Here is an 18,400-nt window from a genome sequence, read left to right as displayed (position 1 = left end):
TGAGGCGCCCAGAGTGCAGTTTAAACACATTAAACATTCATGTGTGTTAATCATGCAGTCTTGTCTCAAATTAGCCATGAATCACACTGAGAAGGCATTAAAATTTTAGCAGAGAACGAGCTGCACCGACTTTGCATTTTAATGTAATTTTGATCATCCTAGGTTTTTTTACGAAGAGATTGGGGAGAACTTGAATATTCCTCTCATGTAGCAACGTACTTATATTTTAGTTAGATATTTAAAAAACTAAGATTAATGCTGTTGAAAACAAGTTTTTGCTTTGAAGATGACTGATAGTTGCCGTTTTTAGGTCCATCAGGTCACTGTTAAAGGCAGTGACCCTCTTTCAAAAGTTTCATGTCTCAGATCAGCCTACTGAAGTTCACAACATATTACGCAAGGCATATTCAATACATGGGCTTATTCATGTGCTTCGCCCAGGAATAAAGTATTTGTAACACAGTCACCATGTTACAGGAATCACAGGACTGGTGTATTGATTAGCTGCGGGAACTCTCTCACTGCACTTTGCCGCAACAAATGAAACCATCCCCAACTACAGTAGTTGGGCCACATTTTGCTGCAGATTAAAAACGCCTGCAGCTCGCTGAGCTCGGAGCAGCCGCTGCAACTTTCAACAGATATTGCATGGCAGCTCGCCTGCTGCTCCTTGTGTTTTTGGTGTAAAGCGACATGATCAATTTATTAAATCATTGTGTTTATCAACCCTGTCTTAATGTATGTTTTTAGAGTGTTTCTTGCTTTTATGTTATTAGTGGTTCACTCTTAAGTGTGTTCTGCAGCAGGAGAGATTTGAGAAGTTTCTCTGGATGTTTTTACCATCATCCTTTCCTAAAAAACACAATTGGATTTTGACATCATCCCAAGCTGACCACAGCCAATGATCTCAGGGAACAACCACCTCATGCCGAGTGGAAAAAGCCCACCTGGGTTTACAAGTCAGCCCAATGACATGACTTGTTTCCTTGAATGCAGCACAATTAAGGAAATAAACCAAAGCAGCTACAGAAGAAATTAAGCAGAGGGGATTATTGGTGGAAAGAGACAGATGCACTTTGTTATGCTTGGAATACCCAGCAAATCCCAACTATTACCAGCACATGTTTGGGATTTGTATGAGCAGATGACTTGAAGGATTAATTGGCAGAACTGAGGTTGTTGGTTAATTTGATTGGTTGGCTGATCAATGAGTCATATTACATTATTACATTACATGTCATTTAGCTGACGCTTTTATCCAAAGCGACTTACAATAAGTGCATTAAACCATGAGTCCAAACTCAGAACAACAAGAATCAAGCAAGTACAATTTCTTCAATAAAGTTAAACTACAAAGTACTATCCGTAAGTGCCATTTAAGTGCTACTAAAGTGCTATCGGTAAGGGACATTTAAGTGCTACTACGGCATTTAAGTGCTACCTATAAGTGCTACCTATATCAGCACCAAGGGGACATACGCTACGTGGAAGAGTCCGTATTGTATAATGTAAATGCTCATATTTAGAAACATAAATATTAATGTTTATATTTATATTTAAGACAAGGTTTTAGGGTGAGAATCACATTTCGACTAAGGTTATCATGATCCAAACTCATTTTAAAATGTCATATGGTGAGCGATGAGATTTTCTGCAGGAGTTAAAGTAATTCAGCCGGCTGCTGTTGCTCATGCAGACCGATTGAACGAGAGCATTATTTCTCTTCTGTGGCAGTAAACGCAAAAAGATATTCAGACCTGACAAACAGTAGTGTTAACATTACCACGCTGAACAGCATCATGGCAGCTGGGTTAACCCCTGTGTGGGCGGAGAAGATGATGAGAGACCTACGTTTGATAAATTGTCCGGTTGACATGCTGTCCACACCTCACTGAGATTTGAACTTAATACGAGCCGAGCCACCTCTACATTTGGTCTGGTTGATCCGGCGTGCACAGACTTGATAATTGATGCATCCTGGCATGTTCGGATGACAAAAGTTGCACTGAAATGAGTAGCTGCTCATGCCATGCATGCCGTTAAGCTATACTACTGAATACCATGGGTTTTGGAGAAGCTCTTTTTATTTTGTATTGCCCATGTCTCTTCTTTTTGACATATCGCAATGCTGCTGTCTACAAAACATATAACAGTTTTGATATTGCGTCCCCGTGCCTTGCTTGTGATGGCAAGGATAGCATATCAACGTGAAATGTTGATGCATTACCCCCCTTAACGAATCATACAATCAATAATAGCCTAATTTTATGCATGCTCCATGGTGATGAAGATACAGAAACATTGAAATGCATGGCAAAAATAGCTTATTGTCAGTAGTTTAGAGACCGTCAAGTTTTCACTTATCATGTTTTCAAAAGGACCTCATGTCTTAATAAGAGGAGCCAAGCGCTCCCTGGCTCCCCTTTATATTTTGTACCGTGGCTAGACTGAGATGTTTGAGTTAGTCACTGTCCCCGTGTCCCCTCATAGAATATGAGAGTGGACTTAACAAGTTATGCATATCACAGTTTGTAAGCTTTTCTGTTGGTCTTGTGTGTGTGTTTAAGTGTTCATATGTGTTTTTTGTACAATTCACTTCGGTGCCGCCATGTATAAGAGAGAGAGAGAGAGAGAGAGAGAGAGAGAGAGAGAGAGAGAGAGAGAGAGTTTTGTTTAATTCATCAAAGGCTTCTTGTAAAAGGTGCAGGAATAAAGCATTTACTCTTGCACACACACACCCACACACACACAGACACACACACTTTATATAATCGTGCTCTCTCTCTCTCTCTGGGGAAGCCTTTGAAAAAAACATAAATTACAATTGATCCAATAAAATAATATGTACATAGTTCTCTATCGTATTTTCTGACTCTGCGATATAGCTGTGTTATAACATTTCAGTTTGAGTGCAATTTCCTCAGTGAAACCTGCTTTTGATGGTTGACACTTTTCACAAGGAAGCAGGAGGCGCATGCCACTCACCTTGCAGAGGGAGGACGATGTTTCCGTGGATCATGATGCTCAGCTGGAGGACGAGCTGCGGAGCCGACTTCAGGAAGGCCTCCAGGAGGCGCAGCATGGTGATGTCAGCACTCTCAAACATCAGCCGCCAGTGGAAGTGGCGACGTGGCCCGTTGCTGTGCCAACGGCTCTGGGCACCAAGGTAGAGAGCGTGGATGTACCTGATGGCGAGAGAGGTTTAGAATAGTGATACTTGATGCTTCTTTATCAGCCCTGCATCTCCACTTCTTTCAGAACATACAGTTACATGACATTACACAGACTTCTAATAGAACAAAGTAGAATCTGTACATTTGACCGAATGCAAGACATATTTCGTATTCTTTCCCTGACTTTGTTTTGGAGGGCCTCTTTGTAAATGATAAACACAGCTAAATGAGAATTGTAAATGATCCATCCTATAATAATACCATAAAGGTCCAGCTCCATATGTCTTTATACTGAAGTCTTGCTTTTGGAGATTCATAAAGGAAAGTACAATTTCTAACAGCATCAGCAGCATAATTAATTAAGGTCCTGCTAAAGCCAATGGGGATGTTAATGGCTTGTCACCTGAAATAAAGAAATACATTGTTTGATATGAAAAACATCTCGTCACAGCAAGGCGATCGATGACTGCAACGAGAGGGTATCAAATAATGTAGGATTGAGATTGGTATTTTAGTATTATACAAAAGCATCAATACCATATACGTACATGTATACTAATGTTATAGGCAAAGATACAAGGTATATTCCATAAATCATTGTGAATGGCGACTCTTCTCCCATAATCTTTGTCTAAATTGAAGAAATATTCAGTAACTGCCTGGATTATTTCTTGCCTCAAAACATATTATAGAGAACTTCCAGGAACTCACTGATGAGCTCTATACTGTATGTATACAGGGAGTTATGACTTATAAAAATGTGAAAAACAACAGGATAGCAGTCAACAAGGCTTTTAGTTCACACTAATGCACAGTAAGGGAGAGGCAGTGCATCACTAATGCAAAAGAAACTCTTTTTCTTGCAGCAGTCTAAATTCAAACACAAATGTGTACAATAAATGTGTATAAAAATCAAAATGACATATTCCAGGAGAAATATGAGCCCTCATCACACTGTTCTCCTGGGAGATAAAAACACCTGAGAATGATGTGTGAATCTCCTGGGAGAGACCTTTGCTCTCACCTGTCCCAGTCTAACTCTGTTGTGCTTTTGTTTTGCTGTTTCCTTTGCGTCAGCGACAACATTGGTCGCCAGGTTACAGCTGGTCAACTAGCGCACGCTGCAGAAAATCCCTCGTTTTTGGGAGATACATTTGACGAGGCAGCGCCTTTCAAAGATCTGAGATGGGTCTGTTTGTCGGAGGTTATATTTTAACCTGCCGGTGCAGCACAAGGTCTGTCATAAAGAGCGGTCAGTAACAGGAGTGTTACAGAAAAACACAAGATAACGTTTATAAAGGTGGTTTTACGCTGATGGTGAACAACAAGTAAACACAAACTGCGCTGTGGATGGTTACATGACTGGTCCAAGAGGTGCTCAAGACAAATCTGAGGGGGTCACAAAATTGCTGCAGACAACCTGCTTCATATTTGTGCGGAACTTGATTCATTACAGTTAAAAAAAGAAAGAAATAGTCTTCGTAACATTGGAGGTGTTTGACATTTTAAAAAAAAACTTAAAACCACTCTGAGGTAAGAATCTGTGATGCAGGGTTCGTCAAGTAGACATTGCTTAATTTCAATGACTCACATCTCAGATGGCAGAGTAAACAAAATGTGGCAGAAATGTGTCTGGTGTTGGTGTGTATTGGAGGAAAGAGTGAGGCATCATGGGAGTGAAAGGATGGCAGACAGTAGACGTAGTGCAGCAGGACGGATGAGGAGAGAGGAAGCTCGCAGGAGGAAAAGTGAGACGACACTCACTTCCTGCGCTTCTGCATTTCAAGCAGATTTTAAATAGAGGGATAAAAATAACCTAGAATTGTATACACACACACACACACACACACACACACACACACACACACACACACACACACACACACACACACACACACACACACACACACACACACACACACACACACACACACACACACACACACACACACACACACACACACACACACAGGAAGGCCAACGAGGCAGCCTGGAAATCTGTATCTCTGCAAATAATTTGCTGTCCATGCACTACTGACAGTCCTCCATTCAATCCCTATATGTCTGTGTCTCTATCTTAATCTCCACCACTGTATCTGTTATTTTTGACTTTCACTCTTTTATCTCTGTCCCTTACTCATAACAGTAAAAAAGAGTGGGGAACACTGGGCAATCAACCTCTCCATGTTGGCTTCGTAGTGGATGTGTAGGGACCGCCATCTTGTGAAAATGGCGAGGAAGCTGTCGGTTGTGTTTTGCTCCAGTGAACATGGACTGCACTCTTCGAATGCAAGCAGGCACATATTTTGGAGGGGCGTAAATTGTCAAATGTTTGCGGTAAAACTCTGTCCGGTTGCAATTTGCCATTTAAAAGGAAAAAGAAGATGAAGAAGACAAAGAAGCAGCGTTCAAACATTGTGACCATCATTTCCAGTAAGTGCACAACCGGCCTGTTTGATATGAGACATCACAACCCCGTTGAAAGTAAGCACACAGTCTACATTGTACTACATGGAGGTGTATAGGCTAACTAACAAAAGTATTTTAATTGAGACACAGTGTAAGTCTGGTTACCTCTTAATTCCCTCATCATCTCTTTATTGTTTCTCGTTTGTTGTCTGTCATGTGTTTTATTCCTCTACTCTTTTGTTCGGTACCTGTTTTGACACTCTTATCTCTGTTCTAACTATTTATCCGTTTAGACTTTTTCTAACAATCCCTTGCCGTATTTCTTACTTGTTGATTGGGCCTTTCTCTTTCATCCTCTACCTTTTTTCGGTATGTTTTCTCTGGGTATTAATCATCCATCCATCCATCCATTATCACCCGCTTATCCGGGGTCGGGTCGCGGTGGCAGCAGGTTCAGCAGGCCGACCCAGGCTTCCCTCTCACCCGCAGCACTTTCCAGCTCATTCTGGGGGATCCCGAGGCGTTCCAAGGCCAGCCGGGATATATAATCCCTCCAGCGTGTCCTCGGTCTTCCCCGGGGCCTCCTACCAGTTGGACGTGCCCGGAAAACCTCTAATGGGAGGCGTCCAGGAGGCATCCTGACTAGATGCCCGAACCACCTCAGCTGACTCCTTTCGACACGAAGGAGCAGCGACTCGACTCCAAGCTCCCCCCTGATGTCCGAGCTCCTTACCCTATCTCTAAGGCTGAGCCCGGTCACCCTACGGAGGAAGCTCATTTCGGCCGCTTGTATCCGAGATCTCGTTCTTTCGGTCACGACCCAGAGTTCGTGACCATAGGTGAGGGTTGGAACGTAGACCGACCAGTAAATGGAGAGCTTTGCCTTCAGGCTCAGCTCCCTCTTCACTAAGACGGACCGGTACAGCGCCTGTTTTACTGCTGCAGCCGCACCGATCCGCTTATCGATCTCCCGCTCCACCTTACCCTCACTCGTGAACAAGACCCCGAGATACTTGAACTCCTTCGCTTGGGGCAGGCAGTTTGCCCCCACCTGGAGGGAGCAATCCGCCGGTTTCCGGCAGAGCACCATGGCCTCAGATTTGGAGGTGCTAACTCTCATCCCTGCCGCTTCGCACTCGGCTGCAAAACGCCCCAGTGAATGCTGGAGGTCACGGTCCGAGGAGGCAAACAGGACCACATCATCCGCAAACAGCAGAGAGGCGATCCCGAGACTCCCGAACCGGATCCTCTCCGCCCCCTGGCTGCGCCTAGATATCCTGTCCATGAAGGTCACGAACAGGACCGGTGATAAAGGGCAGCCCTGGCGGAGGCCAACACCCACCGGGAACGTGTCTGACTTACTACCGAGGAGACGAACACAGCTCCTACTGCAGGCGTACAGAGACCGGATGGCCCGTGCCAACGGGTCCGGCACCCCATACTCCCGCAGCACCCCCCACAAAAACCCCCGAGGGACCCGGTCGAAAGCCTTCTCCAGGTCTACAAAGCACATGTAAACTGGTTGGGCAAACTCCCAGGACCCCTCCAGTAATCTTGCGAGGGTAAAGAGCTGGTCCACTGTTCCACGACCGGGACGGAATCCGCACTGTTCGTCCTGAATCTGAGGTTCGACAAGCGGTCGGAGCCTCCTCTCCAGCACCCTGGCATAAGCTTTTCCCGGGAGGCTGAGCAGTGTGATACCACGATAGTTCGAGCACACTCTCCGGTCCCCCTTCTTGAAGATGGGAACCACCACCCCGGTCTGCCAGTCCATGGGCACTGTTCCCGACCCCCATGCGACACTGAAAAGGCGTGTCAACCAAGACAGCCCAACAATGTCCAGCGCTTTCAGCATCTCAGGGCGGATCTCATCCACCCCTGGCGCCTTGCCACCAAGGAGCTTTTTGACTACCTTAGCGGTATTAATCATAATCCTTTTATTTTTCTTTGCTTGTTATCTCTTATTGTGTTTCTCTCTCATGCAGCTATTGTCTCTCTCTCTCTCGCTCGCCAACCAATTTATTTTGTTCTTCCCCCGGGCGTTCTCTCTTCCTCCAGCTTCCAATCTATACAATCTATATGAATCGTCTCCCCCCCCCCCTCTACTCTCACCTCCGTCACTCCTCTTTCTCCTTCTCTATTCCTTGTCATCCTCCTCCTTCCTTTCCTCTGGTCTAAAACTCAAGGCGACTATCTACAAGGCCACAGTTGGACCTCTGAGAGCCTGAACATTTGTGAAAAGAGCGAGAGTAGAGTCTTTGGAGAATTTCTGCCAAGTGTGATGTTGAGCCAAGAATGAACTCGAGGAGCGAGAGACTCACACACTTCATTTGTATCTCCTTTAAATTCATTTTAAAGGTCAACAGAAATACAGCGATCAGCAGCAAAAAGGATAGAGGCAAATATTGGCAATTTAACTAAAATCACCAGCAGCTCTTTGAACATCAGCCCGGTCCAAACAGGAAGCTGTGGGATTATTGTGTCCTCAAAATGAAACTATTTTCAATGTAGTTCCAGAAAAGCAGTGATGGAATGTAAGTACTGTACTGAAGTACACATTTGAGGTACTTGTACTTTACTTGTATTTTCTTTGTAACTTTAACTTACTTTTCTTGACTGGAAAACCAATTTGATGTTCCAACAGTATTCTCATTCTAAAAACTATTTCTAATGTAAATAATACATTTGGTGTCTAAATTATACCGTTTGTTTTTGACAAAAACTGATTCCAAACCTTTGAATGGTAGTGTATATATGGTCGCCTTGTACTTCGTATACTCGGGTTTGGGAATGAGATGTTCAACAACCACATAGGGCCAGAAAGTCCCAGGAAAGTTGTACACGAACTGGACCAAAAATACCATAAAAGTCCAATAACTGGTTTGTCCCACTGTGAGCTTCAGCTTCAACTATTTCTGAATAGAATACTTTGTGATGTCAAACAAATATAAGAAATGTCATCATGACTGTAAAGGTTATGTTGTTGTTGTTGTTGTGAGCAGATGTTATGAGCATTTGAATGATGAGCTTTTCCGCTTTTATAATTACGATCATGATTATAATAATTATTGGCAAAGTTGAGGCATCAATTCACTGTCCGCAGATTTCTCATCATTACGGCTCATTGACTTGAAATTGATCAGCAGGCGCAAGACACAGAGAGATGAAGTAAACAAAGGTCAGGAAACAGATTTTAGAGTCAGGAATAATTAATGACTTGTTTACCTCTTGGAAAACAAATGAGAATATTATACACACAATGATGATAACTGAAGTGGATAGTTGGCACCAGGAGGCTGTTATGATGTTAAATCACTCAATTACTTCATAATGATTATTTTTATATCTACTGCTCACCAGACTAATGACATCTCTGTATGGTTTCTGATGTTCTAACTACATCTTAACCACAGTGACATTACTGACAGCCAGGCCATTACTGTAAATCCTCCATTGACGAGAGAAAGGAGAGCAGGGGGAGGAAATGGAAACACAGAGAGAGAGAGAGAGAGAGAGAGAGAGAGAGAGAGAGAGAGAGAGAGAGAGAGAGAGAGAGAGAGGTGTTTATTAATAACCCGTCCCTGCATTTTATCAAAGACTCGACTGGAGTTCTGACCCTCCCCCTCGTCAGTCTCCACGGTGATAAATTGGTAGCAGCATCAGGACTTTAGAGACCCGCTGATCTATTAGTTGACTCGGGCACATCCGCAGCAAATTTCTACAGATCAGGTGAATATATCAGCAATTAGCAGGAGAGAGAGAGAAAGAAACAGAGAGAGAGAGGGAGAGAGAGAGAGTGAAAGAGAGAGAGAGAGAAAGAGAGAGAGCGAGAGAGAGAAAGAAAAAAAGAGATACTGAAAGACAGAGAGAGAAAGAGAGAGAGAGAGAGTTCTTTAACCTTCATCACTTGTCTGAAGAGACTCTCAACCTGCCCATTATCACGCCAGCAATCAGTGGCATTTATTGCCTCTCCATGTGTGCATGTCTCTCTGTGTGTGTACATATACACACTCCATGATCAAATGTCTCTTATGAAACAGACTGTGCTGGTTCACACTTCTGATTGGCTGAGTCACATTGGAAGATGTTGTGCAATAACTAAATAATATATATATATATATATAACATTAATTTATTGATATATATATATATATATATATATATATATATATATCAATAAATGAATGTTACGGTGCATTTGGCAACTGGAGGATGTGGCATTTTTTGTTTGAATTCCTTCCTTCCTTCAGAGCTCGCTCTGGGTTATATGGCGCCATGTTCAGTCTGCTGCACCGATGCTGCTGCTGAGCTGACGTTACACAATAAAGAAGGGGTCATCAACTACGTTTGTCCAAGGGCCAGGACTTCTCTACGCAGTTGATGTGAGGGCCAGACTTTCAAATAATGACAATAAACTGCAGCCTCACTTTGAATGGGTTCGTATTTGTTTTACCTGTAAACTGGTACACAAAGCAGCTTAAAGATGCCGAATATTTAAAAATGTACTGGTGGTATGGAGCCACACAGGCATCCGTTACTGTGTCAGCATCATGGCAGAGCACAAGCAGTCCCCCCCCCCAGACGGGATGACAAGCCCCCTGCAGTGGGTGGATGGAGGTTAGAACAGTCAACCTCCTGCTAGTCTGTGAATAATGCAGCTGTCAAAAATCTCAAAATTAAACACACTGAATACACATAGGACTGCCCTGGGCTCTGTTCCACCCTACATCTCACGCACACACACACACATGCGGAAAAAACACACATCGTATACATGCAGGCAGATACACACAGCCTAACTATAATTCAATACATGCACATTTACCCATGGGGGAAATATAATCACACACACACACAATAAAAGCAGCTCTCCGGCAAAACAAATTGTGCCTTTTACATCCCATATTAAAGAATGTATATCTGGTTCCACCAGAGTGCTTTTGGTGTTTATAGGAACAGTGTTACATTTAAAGAGATTTATTGTCAGATACATATTCACACAATATTCATAACTATGTTTTCATTAGTGGATAATCACCTGAAACTAAGAATCATTGTTTTTTGTTAGCTTAGAAAGAGCCTTTTATATCTACAAAGGGAGCGACCTCTTCCTAGCGAGAGCCTTTTACACTTTTTACGTTACCTGACGGTAGGGATCAGTTCCAAAACTCAGTATTAAGTATTGATAAGCTCCATCGTTACTGGTGCTTTTCATCTGCAGAGTGTCAGCCACAGTTTCCCAACCTCTCATTAAGTCAACTTCTCAGAGGCCTTGACAGGTCCTGTTGGGTCCCAGCTAAACGTTGCATAGATGTCAGGACCTGTAGAGTTCAGACTGATGTGGAGCCAAGGAGAACTACAAAGCCTGGACCATATCCACCTCATAGGCTCCTCTGGGTTTGGGTGATTTAGATCTGCCCATAGATCTGTATACCGAGAGCGAAGAGGTTTAGCCACTAACAGTGAGTGAGTGTTTGTATGGAAGCCCACACAGAGCAGAAATAATGTCGCCTCTCTGTCTGTGTGGAGCTCAGCTGTCAACACCGACCTACTTAGACTGCCACACTGAGAAACCCAGCACAGAGAGAGGAGAATGTGAGAGTATGGGAGGGTGTGAGGGGAGGAAAGAGAGAAAGACAACAAGAAGAAAAGAAGAGTGGAGAAGAAAAGAAGAAAAAACGAGGTTATGAGATAGATTATGTGCGAGTATGATGGGAGGACAGAAGAAGAAAAGGAATGGAAGGGTTAACATATGGAGAAATGCTAAAGGAGACAGAGAAGATGAGAAGGAGGAAAAAGTGAACGAATGATGTAGAGAGCTAGGAGAGAAAGGAAGGGAGGACATGATGTGTGTGTGTGTGTGTGTGTGTGTGTGTGTGTGTGTGTGTGTGTGTGATTGTGTAAAACGGAGGCAAACGAGCATTGATCGCTGCTGCCAAAGCTGCCGATCAGATAAGACCACGTCGAGTGCCGAAGTGTTTAATTGGAAAGTGTGCGTGCGCGTGTGTGTGCGTGTGCGTGTGTGCGTGCGTGCGTGCATGTGCGCGTGAGAGAGAGCGGGAGATGTTATCACTTGACTCAAGGGCTCAAGTTTGATCTTTTATCTCTCTGCAGCTCTCCCTCTCTCCCATCCGTGATTCAGGAGTTGTACAAAATTCAGAGCCGTTGTTCTGCTGTGTGACGACTTCAAGGATAAAATGAAGGGGAGGGGGAGGAGGAGGGGTAAAAGGAGGAGGAAGAAACAGGAGCAGAGTGGAGCAGAGGGAGATCTAAAGGTTAAAAGGAAACGTAATCTCGATTCTAATACGATCTATTAATCTATTATTGTCATCTGGATCCCAATGTTTGTGTTTCAGTGTCTTTACAGCGTCATTACTCCTTAATGGTTGGAGCTTGAGACATGAAATGTTTTCCAGTTGAAATAGAGAAACGGCGCTTACAGCCAATTCCCTTTTTGCCCATGCAAGCCCTTTACTTCAGTCAATAAAACCACTGCAAGAAGTTATAAAAAAAAGGCCATATATGCCGTTTTCGAGAAGATTTTTCAAGGTAATGATGTAGAGAAAAAATTATGACAAACTGCGCCCGAGTCGGGCTGATGAGAGGAGGATTTCTTGCAGTGAGATTTGGGAAGTAAGTAATCCAAATTGTGATGGATTATGTTGGCTAGGGAAAAATTAAATAACTTCTGTCGTGATTTTAATTGAATTGATTATCACCCAGGAGATCGCTGTTCATGTCCTGTGTGAAACTGAGTCAACGCCTCATTTTACCGGTTTTGGTTGCGTCACGGCCAGTTTGATAGCGTTGGATTTTGCTAAGTTATTTTAAACCAAACCACAATCTTTTCATAAGCCTTACCAAACAATTTAGTTGCCAATGTTTCTTTTCTGAAAAAAATTACGTGTATGAGCGCAAACTGTACGTTTCATGTGATCACAGAAGAAAATTCTGAAAAGACAGTATATATGTCGCGAGCAGAAACTGATACACAAAACAGACGCTGGGGAAAAGTTGATAAGACTGCAAAACACATTCAGGTATGGTCATAATGTGGGTCTTAGAGGGTTTAAATGAGGGAAACATTTAAAATTGGAAATGAGGATGAGAAGAAAGTAAAAAGAAAAGAAAGAGGAGGAACAAGAGAGAAGGGGTAAGGAAGGAGAGAGGAAAACAATGGGTGAAAGGACGGGACAGAGAAAAAGAGTGAGGAAAGGGAAGGAAATAAAGATGGGAATTAAACAGGACAAATGCAAGGAAATAAAGAAAAGGGGATAGAAGGCGGAAAAAGCAGAGGGGGGAAAGAGGGAGGAAAAGAAGAGGATAGATCAAGGAAGGAAAATAGTTAAGAAAAAATACAATTTAATGAAATAGAAATGGATTGGAGGAGGAATTAAGCCAAAGGAAAGATAAAGGAAAAAAGAGGTTAAGAAAGGAGAAAAAAGAAAGAAAAGTGAAGCAAAGAAAACAAATTGAAATCAAAATAGGAAAAGAAAGAGGACCAAAAGGAAAACCTAGAAGGTTTAAAAGAGGAGGAAAGAAAAAAATTCAAGAAATTGAAAGGGCATCAAAAGGAAGAAGAAAACCAGAAACTCACAGACAAAAACCGAGATGACAAGTTGAAGAAGAGCCTGAAGAGAGGAAAGGAGGGAGGAGAAAGAAGGGAAAGGTAAAAAAGGGTGAAGAGGAAAGAAAAAAAAAAGCAAAGGACAACAAAAAAAAGCCAGTTGAAAAAAGACGTGAAGAAGTGATAAAGTGAGGAGGAAGAAGGTGAAGAGGAACAGAAGAGAGAGAAGGAGAGGAAAGGTGAGGAGATTTATGGCGTGAAGAAAAGGTAATGAAGGGAGAGAAGAAAAGGTAATGGAGGGAGAGAAGAAAAGGTAATGGAGGGAAGGAGAAAAGAGGAATGAAGGAGGAGATGATCGGTGAGCTGCTGCCTGCGCTGATCAATCACTGTTTATGGAACGATCAGAGACCAGGATGGATGGAGAGGGTAAGATATTTATTACAGAGAGAAATAAACAATAATGGGCCAGTGAAAGAGAGATGGATGCTTAGATTCAAATTCCTATCCTTATTTTGTTCTTTCCCTCTTTGCTAATTGTTTGTCTCTGCATCTTTCTTTCCCTTTTCCTCTTTCTGTTTTGCTCGCCTCTCATTTATCGTTGTTTCTGTTTCTTTCTCTTTTTGGCTATAGGTTCTGGTGTTGTGTTTAATGATGGCTGATGATAATATAGCATTTAGACGTTTTCTTTCTGTTCCAGATTTCCAGTGTGAATGAGATAAAAACAGCTCTACAAATTGTGTTCCGATTAACACGTAAATCAATATAATTCCAATCAAATAAACAAATGTTACAAAAGCCCTGTTCTAAACAGGCACATTGCAAACTAACACCAACAAAAAGTCACATTTGCTTTGTCGAACATCAAAAAGCAAACTTAACACAATACTCAGACCAGCGCGACATGATGCTGTGCTTTAGCAGTGCTCTGCATCCATCAACGAGAGAGAGAGAGAGAGAGAGATACAGTTAATGTCTTCAATGAATAGCTTCTTCTTCTACTGTGATTCAACAATAGGCCACCGCTTGGAACACATCTGTCTGTTTATTTAGCCCACAACTGGGTGTTGGAGAAAGAGAAAGAGAGGACTCTGAGGCCCCGAAGAGCGCAGGAGTGCTCAGTCCTGACAACTGCTATAATGCATAACGTTTACTGTTTGCAGATTCTGGTTACGGTGACTTAATAAAATCCTGACCTGTGCATCACTCGAGCACATTCTGCAAAATGTGGATTACATATATTATTCTGTGTTTTTATTAGCCATCAACCTCCTGTTTACGCACACATTGCGAAAAAAAATAGAGGATAAAAAACATGGACGTTAATAAACACTGCAGGAATTACGCCTGTGAGACAGAGCTAAGACACGGCCAACAGATTAAAATGCGAGTATGTCTTTAGATGTGCAAGAAAAAAAATGCCTCTAATATACCCAGTCTATAAATGCCCGGGGTGGACGGTAATAATTAAAAAGTATTTTTACCATGTTGCAATACAGAAGCATATAAAGTGAGTTGCGGTCTCAAAAGAAAGGGGGACGGTGCGGTAAAGTGGGGGCCTATTGCTGCTCGGCCCCTCTCTGGTAACCATGACGTAAAGCAGCTCACACGGACATGATGTGAGGCTGAAAGACAATTCAGTCTGATTCTCTGGTTTCTCCTCTTTGATTCTTTCAATCTTCCCTTTCTTATTTTAATCCATTTTTGTCTCTTACTTCTTCTCCTTCCTTCTCCCCCACCTTTCATTCTTCACCATCCTTCCTTCCTCCAATATCCTCTTCACCTTCCTTACCACCTCCCATCTGTTTTTCTGCCTCCCTTTCTTCCTTCCCCCTGCCATTCCTTCCTCACCCCCCCCTATACCTTCCTTTGTTCATTTTCCATATTTCCTTCCTTTCTTTCATCTTTCACCAATTTGCTTCAGGTGGAAAAGGGCACCACCACTCCTCCTCTCCTCTCCTCTCCTCTCCTCTCATCTCCTCTCATCTCATCTCATCTCATCTCATCTCATCTCCTCTCATCTCCTCTCCTCTCCTCTCCTCTCCTCTCATCTCATCTCCTCTCATCTCCTCTCATTACTTTTACAACATTTAATCACTGTATGAGGCTGAGTTCCTGCTTGGCCTCCTGCAGCTAAGGGTCAGCCCAAAAACATTTTATCATCATTCCCAGTTTACAACTGATGAACCAATGGCTGTTCCCTTCCCACTTGTCCTACCTTCCTCTGCAGTGAGACAAGGTTTATTAAAAACAGTCCTTTTGCTTTTTAATCGTATTCATCTAAAAGCTGCTAGTACAAATTGCTTTACATGAAAAGAACAGGAATGGAACAAAATAAATAAAATAATCTCACAGGGACCCAAATAATTAAAAAGATTAGAACATAAAAAAACATTCAATTACCTCACATAAAAAGGCTTGTTTTCATACCTTTATACTGAAACTGTTGTGATTATATAATCGTATATACACACTCCATTTTCTTTGCCCTATCCCAATTTTTCTGTGGCCCAATTTCCTCAAAACAGGATCATTGTTATATATGTTTTATAATTCAGCTCCAAAACTCTGATGCCTCTTGCTCGTTGAGTGCTGGTGACCTAAAATAATCATTGCATCAACAGTACACGATGGTGTTCTCATGGCAGATTTAGAGTAGAGAGCTGAAAACGCCAAGTTTATGCATCTTGTCAAGACATTGTATATCGACATTGTGGGAGTTGATTAAAAGGCTTTTCAGGTTGAGTTAAATTGTCTGATGCAAAGTGCAAAACACCATAAACTTCATGACGCTGCAGGTACTGAAGCTCAGGGACCTGTTTTTTTGATGCAACGTGCTTCTTTGCTTCCTGGTATGAAATGTTAGCCAAATAATAGGCCTATAATAATGTCTATATAGATCCATGGTGGTAAAAGCATAGTTTGATCTTGTCAATAAGATTATAGTTGAAATAAATGAGTGGATTTGTTTAAAATTATATGACTGCAGGTTGAAGCACTTTGAACTACTTCTGTGTTTCAGACACAAGACTAAATAAAAATGGTGGGTTGTTCACTGATCACAATCCGTCATCTGTGTGTGAGTATGTGTGTGTGTGTGTGTGTGTGTTTGTGTGTGTGTCTGTGTGTCTGTTGTGGGAGAAAGAGCGACAACCAGGTGATCGGCAGCGCGCATGGTACAAAACGTCTTTCTGTTTGTCTCTGTGGCACCTTATATCCCTGCGTAACCATGGTAGCGGTGTGTTGGGAAAAGCTATATTGGACAGCGAAACCTAAACACCATGCACACACTATCTTTCTAAGTGTTACACGTGCACAAATGTAAAGACAGGCGCACCCATATACAGTACACTAAATCTGGAGTTGCTATTAATTCAACGCCCATCACCTGCTGTCTGACACACACACACACTATAAATATCCATGTGTCACTCAAAGTGTTCAGTTGTCTATCCCCAAGCTGCTGTTCCACATAGCCACTCAACTGAGCTGTGTGTGTGTGTGAGAGAGAGAGAGAGAGAGAGAGAGAGAGAGAGAGAGAGTTATTTTAAGTTGTGTGTTTGAATGACGAGGGGAAGAAATCCAAGGAGAAGAACAAAGAGCGTCTGTGTGCGTCAGAGGAAGTGTGTGTATGTTTTGTGGTTGCGATGCATATTTTTATGCGTGTCAGAATATACATTTCATCCCTCTTGCAAGTGATGCAGGCACCCCCTCGGCCAATCAGTAATGAGTAAATAAACGCTGTGTCCCCCTCAGGCCAATCAGAGCCGCTTTAAAAAAGCCAGAAGGAAGTGAGAACAAGGTGGTTCTGAAGTTTCAGATAAACTGCTCGATGTCATGGCAATTAAACTGTTAATTGTGTCGCCACCCAAAGGCCAATCAGTGCAAGCTTAAAAAATGCTGGAATAAAAACTAAAATGAATGTTCACTCTAAAATGAATGTTCACATTTTTCTTTCTTTGGTCTAGAGAATTTGCATCACCCTTATCTTTTTTTTCCCCCAAGCCTGTGAAAAACTGATGTGTGCTCTCCAGTACACTTTGTTTAATGTTAACAAACCTCACAAAATGACCCAAACCAACCTGTTATTGCATCTCTCTGACTTCCTAACCTGCCCGTGGGTCTCAGCACACATACTGTTGGAGCATATAGTTCCTCCTGAAGACAATAAACTTTAAAAACAAGTTGCAAATATATACAATATATAATCTAAAAAAAAGGCTCAGTATAATACTATATGATTTTTGTTGTTGATTTCTTCACATTTACACACCTCTCATGAGCAGCAACAAATACATTTAGAAGGATATTTATTTGATGATTATGTCAAACTTCGGGAACAACATAAATATATATATTTGGTAGCCTCCGAATATTCTCAAAGGATATTCTTTGTCCCCACAGCCCATGGACGCACTGCACCACAACAGCAGGTGTCAGTCGCAATCACACAACCAGCCTGAAGCAGACTTTTTAAATGACATGTAGTAAAAGAGATTAAACTTAGAAACGCTGGTATGAGGAATTCATCGTTCTGAAGCCAAGAGCTCAGCAGCACCGGAGGGAGGCTGTTTGAAAGCAGATGGGTGATGTGTTAAATATCTAAGTATACACTCAGGAAGACTGTATTCAGGCAGTAGTCATATTTCCTGCCTCAAACCGTCTTCTTGGCATATTTTCATTTTGCTCACCAATAGAACTCGATTATCTCCTTTGTGGAAATACGTCACTGGTGAAATATTGGAGATGCTTGAAAATCGCGACAGCAGCATACAGCAAATACGCACGCGCACACGCACACACACACACACACACACACACACACACACACACAGTTCAGTGTATAGTTCTTTAAGCATCACAAAATGTCATCCCCCTCCCCCATCAAACAGTCGCCATGGATACTGACCCACATTTCAGCAAACATGGAGATCTGTTTCTCATTTACATTCACGTCAAATAAATCCTCATCGCCCAAACCTGAACTTTTTTCTTTTTGGTAGACTAAAAATTAAAAAGCTAGAAAATGTCCTCAATTGGTCAACAATGGAAATTATTTTCATTCCCCCTTCCACACAGGGCGGGCAAGGGGGGGAGGAGGATGGGTCCAACAAATACCGATCTTTCAGCCAGGAGACCGCTGTCCTTTTCCAATGTGAAACGAGAAGTCAATGTCACCTGACTTTCATAATTAGTTACGGCACTTCAATTGTTATTTTAACTCAAACAACGGGTGTTTTTTCCTAAACCTAAC

The 18,400-nt window shown here is 42.3% G+C and overlaps 1 protein-coding gene across 1 annotated transcript in view; it reads right to left on the bottom strand.

The window, feature by feature from the left end:
- LOC117733750 (XK-related protein 7-like) overlaps positions 1-18,400 on the bottom strand; it is a 50,228-nt gene that overhangs the window by 2,505 nt on the left and 29,323 nt on the right. Inside the window, exon 2 of the mRNA XM_034537611.1 lies at positions 2,986-3,185. Within this exon, the coding sequence (XP_034393502.1) occupies positions 2,986-3,185 (200 nt within the window). The remainder of the gene's footprint in view (positions 1-2,985; positions 3,186-18,400) is intronic.

This window comes from Cyclopterus lumpus, chromosome 7 (genome assembly GCF_009769545.1).
Source record: "Cyclopterus lumpus isolate fCycLum1 chromosome 7, fCycLum1.pri, whole genome shotgun sequence".
Taxonomy (NCBI): domain Eukaryota; kingdom Metazoa; phylum Chordata; class Actinopteri; order Perciformes; family Cyclopteridae; genus Cyclopterus; species Cyclopterus lumpus.
Note: the sequence above shows the minus strand (reverse complement) of the source record. Positions and strands in the feature narration are given on the sequence as shown.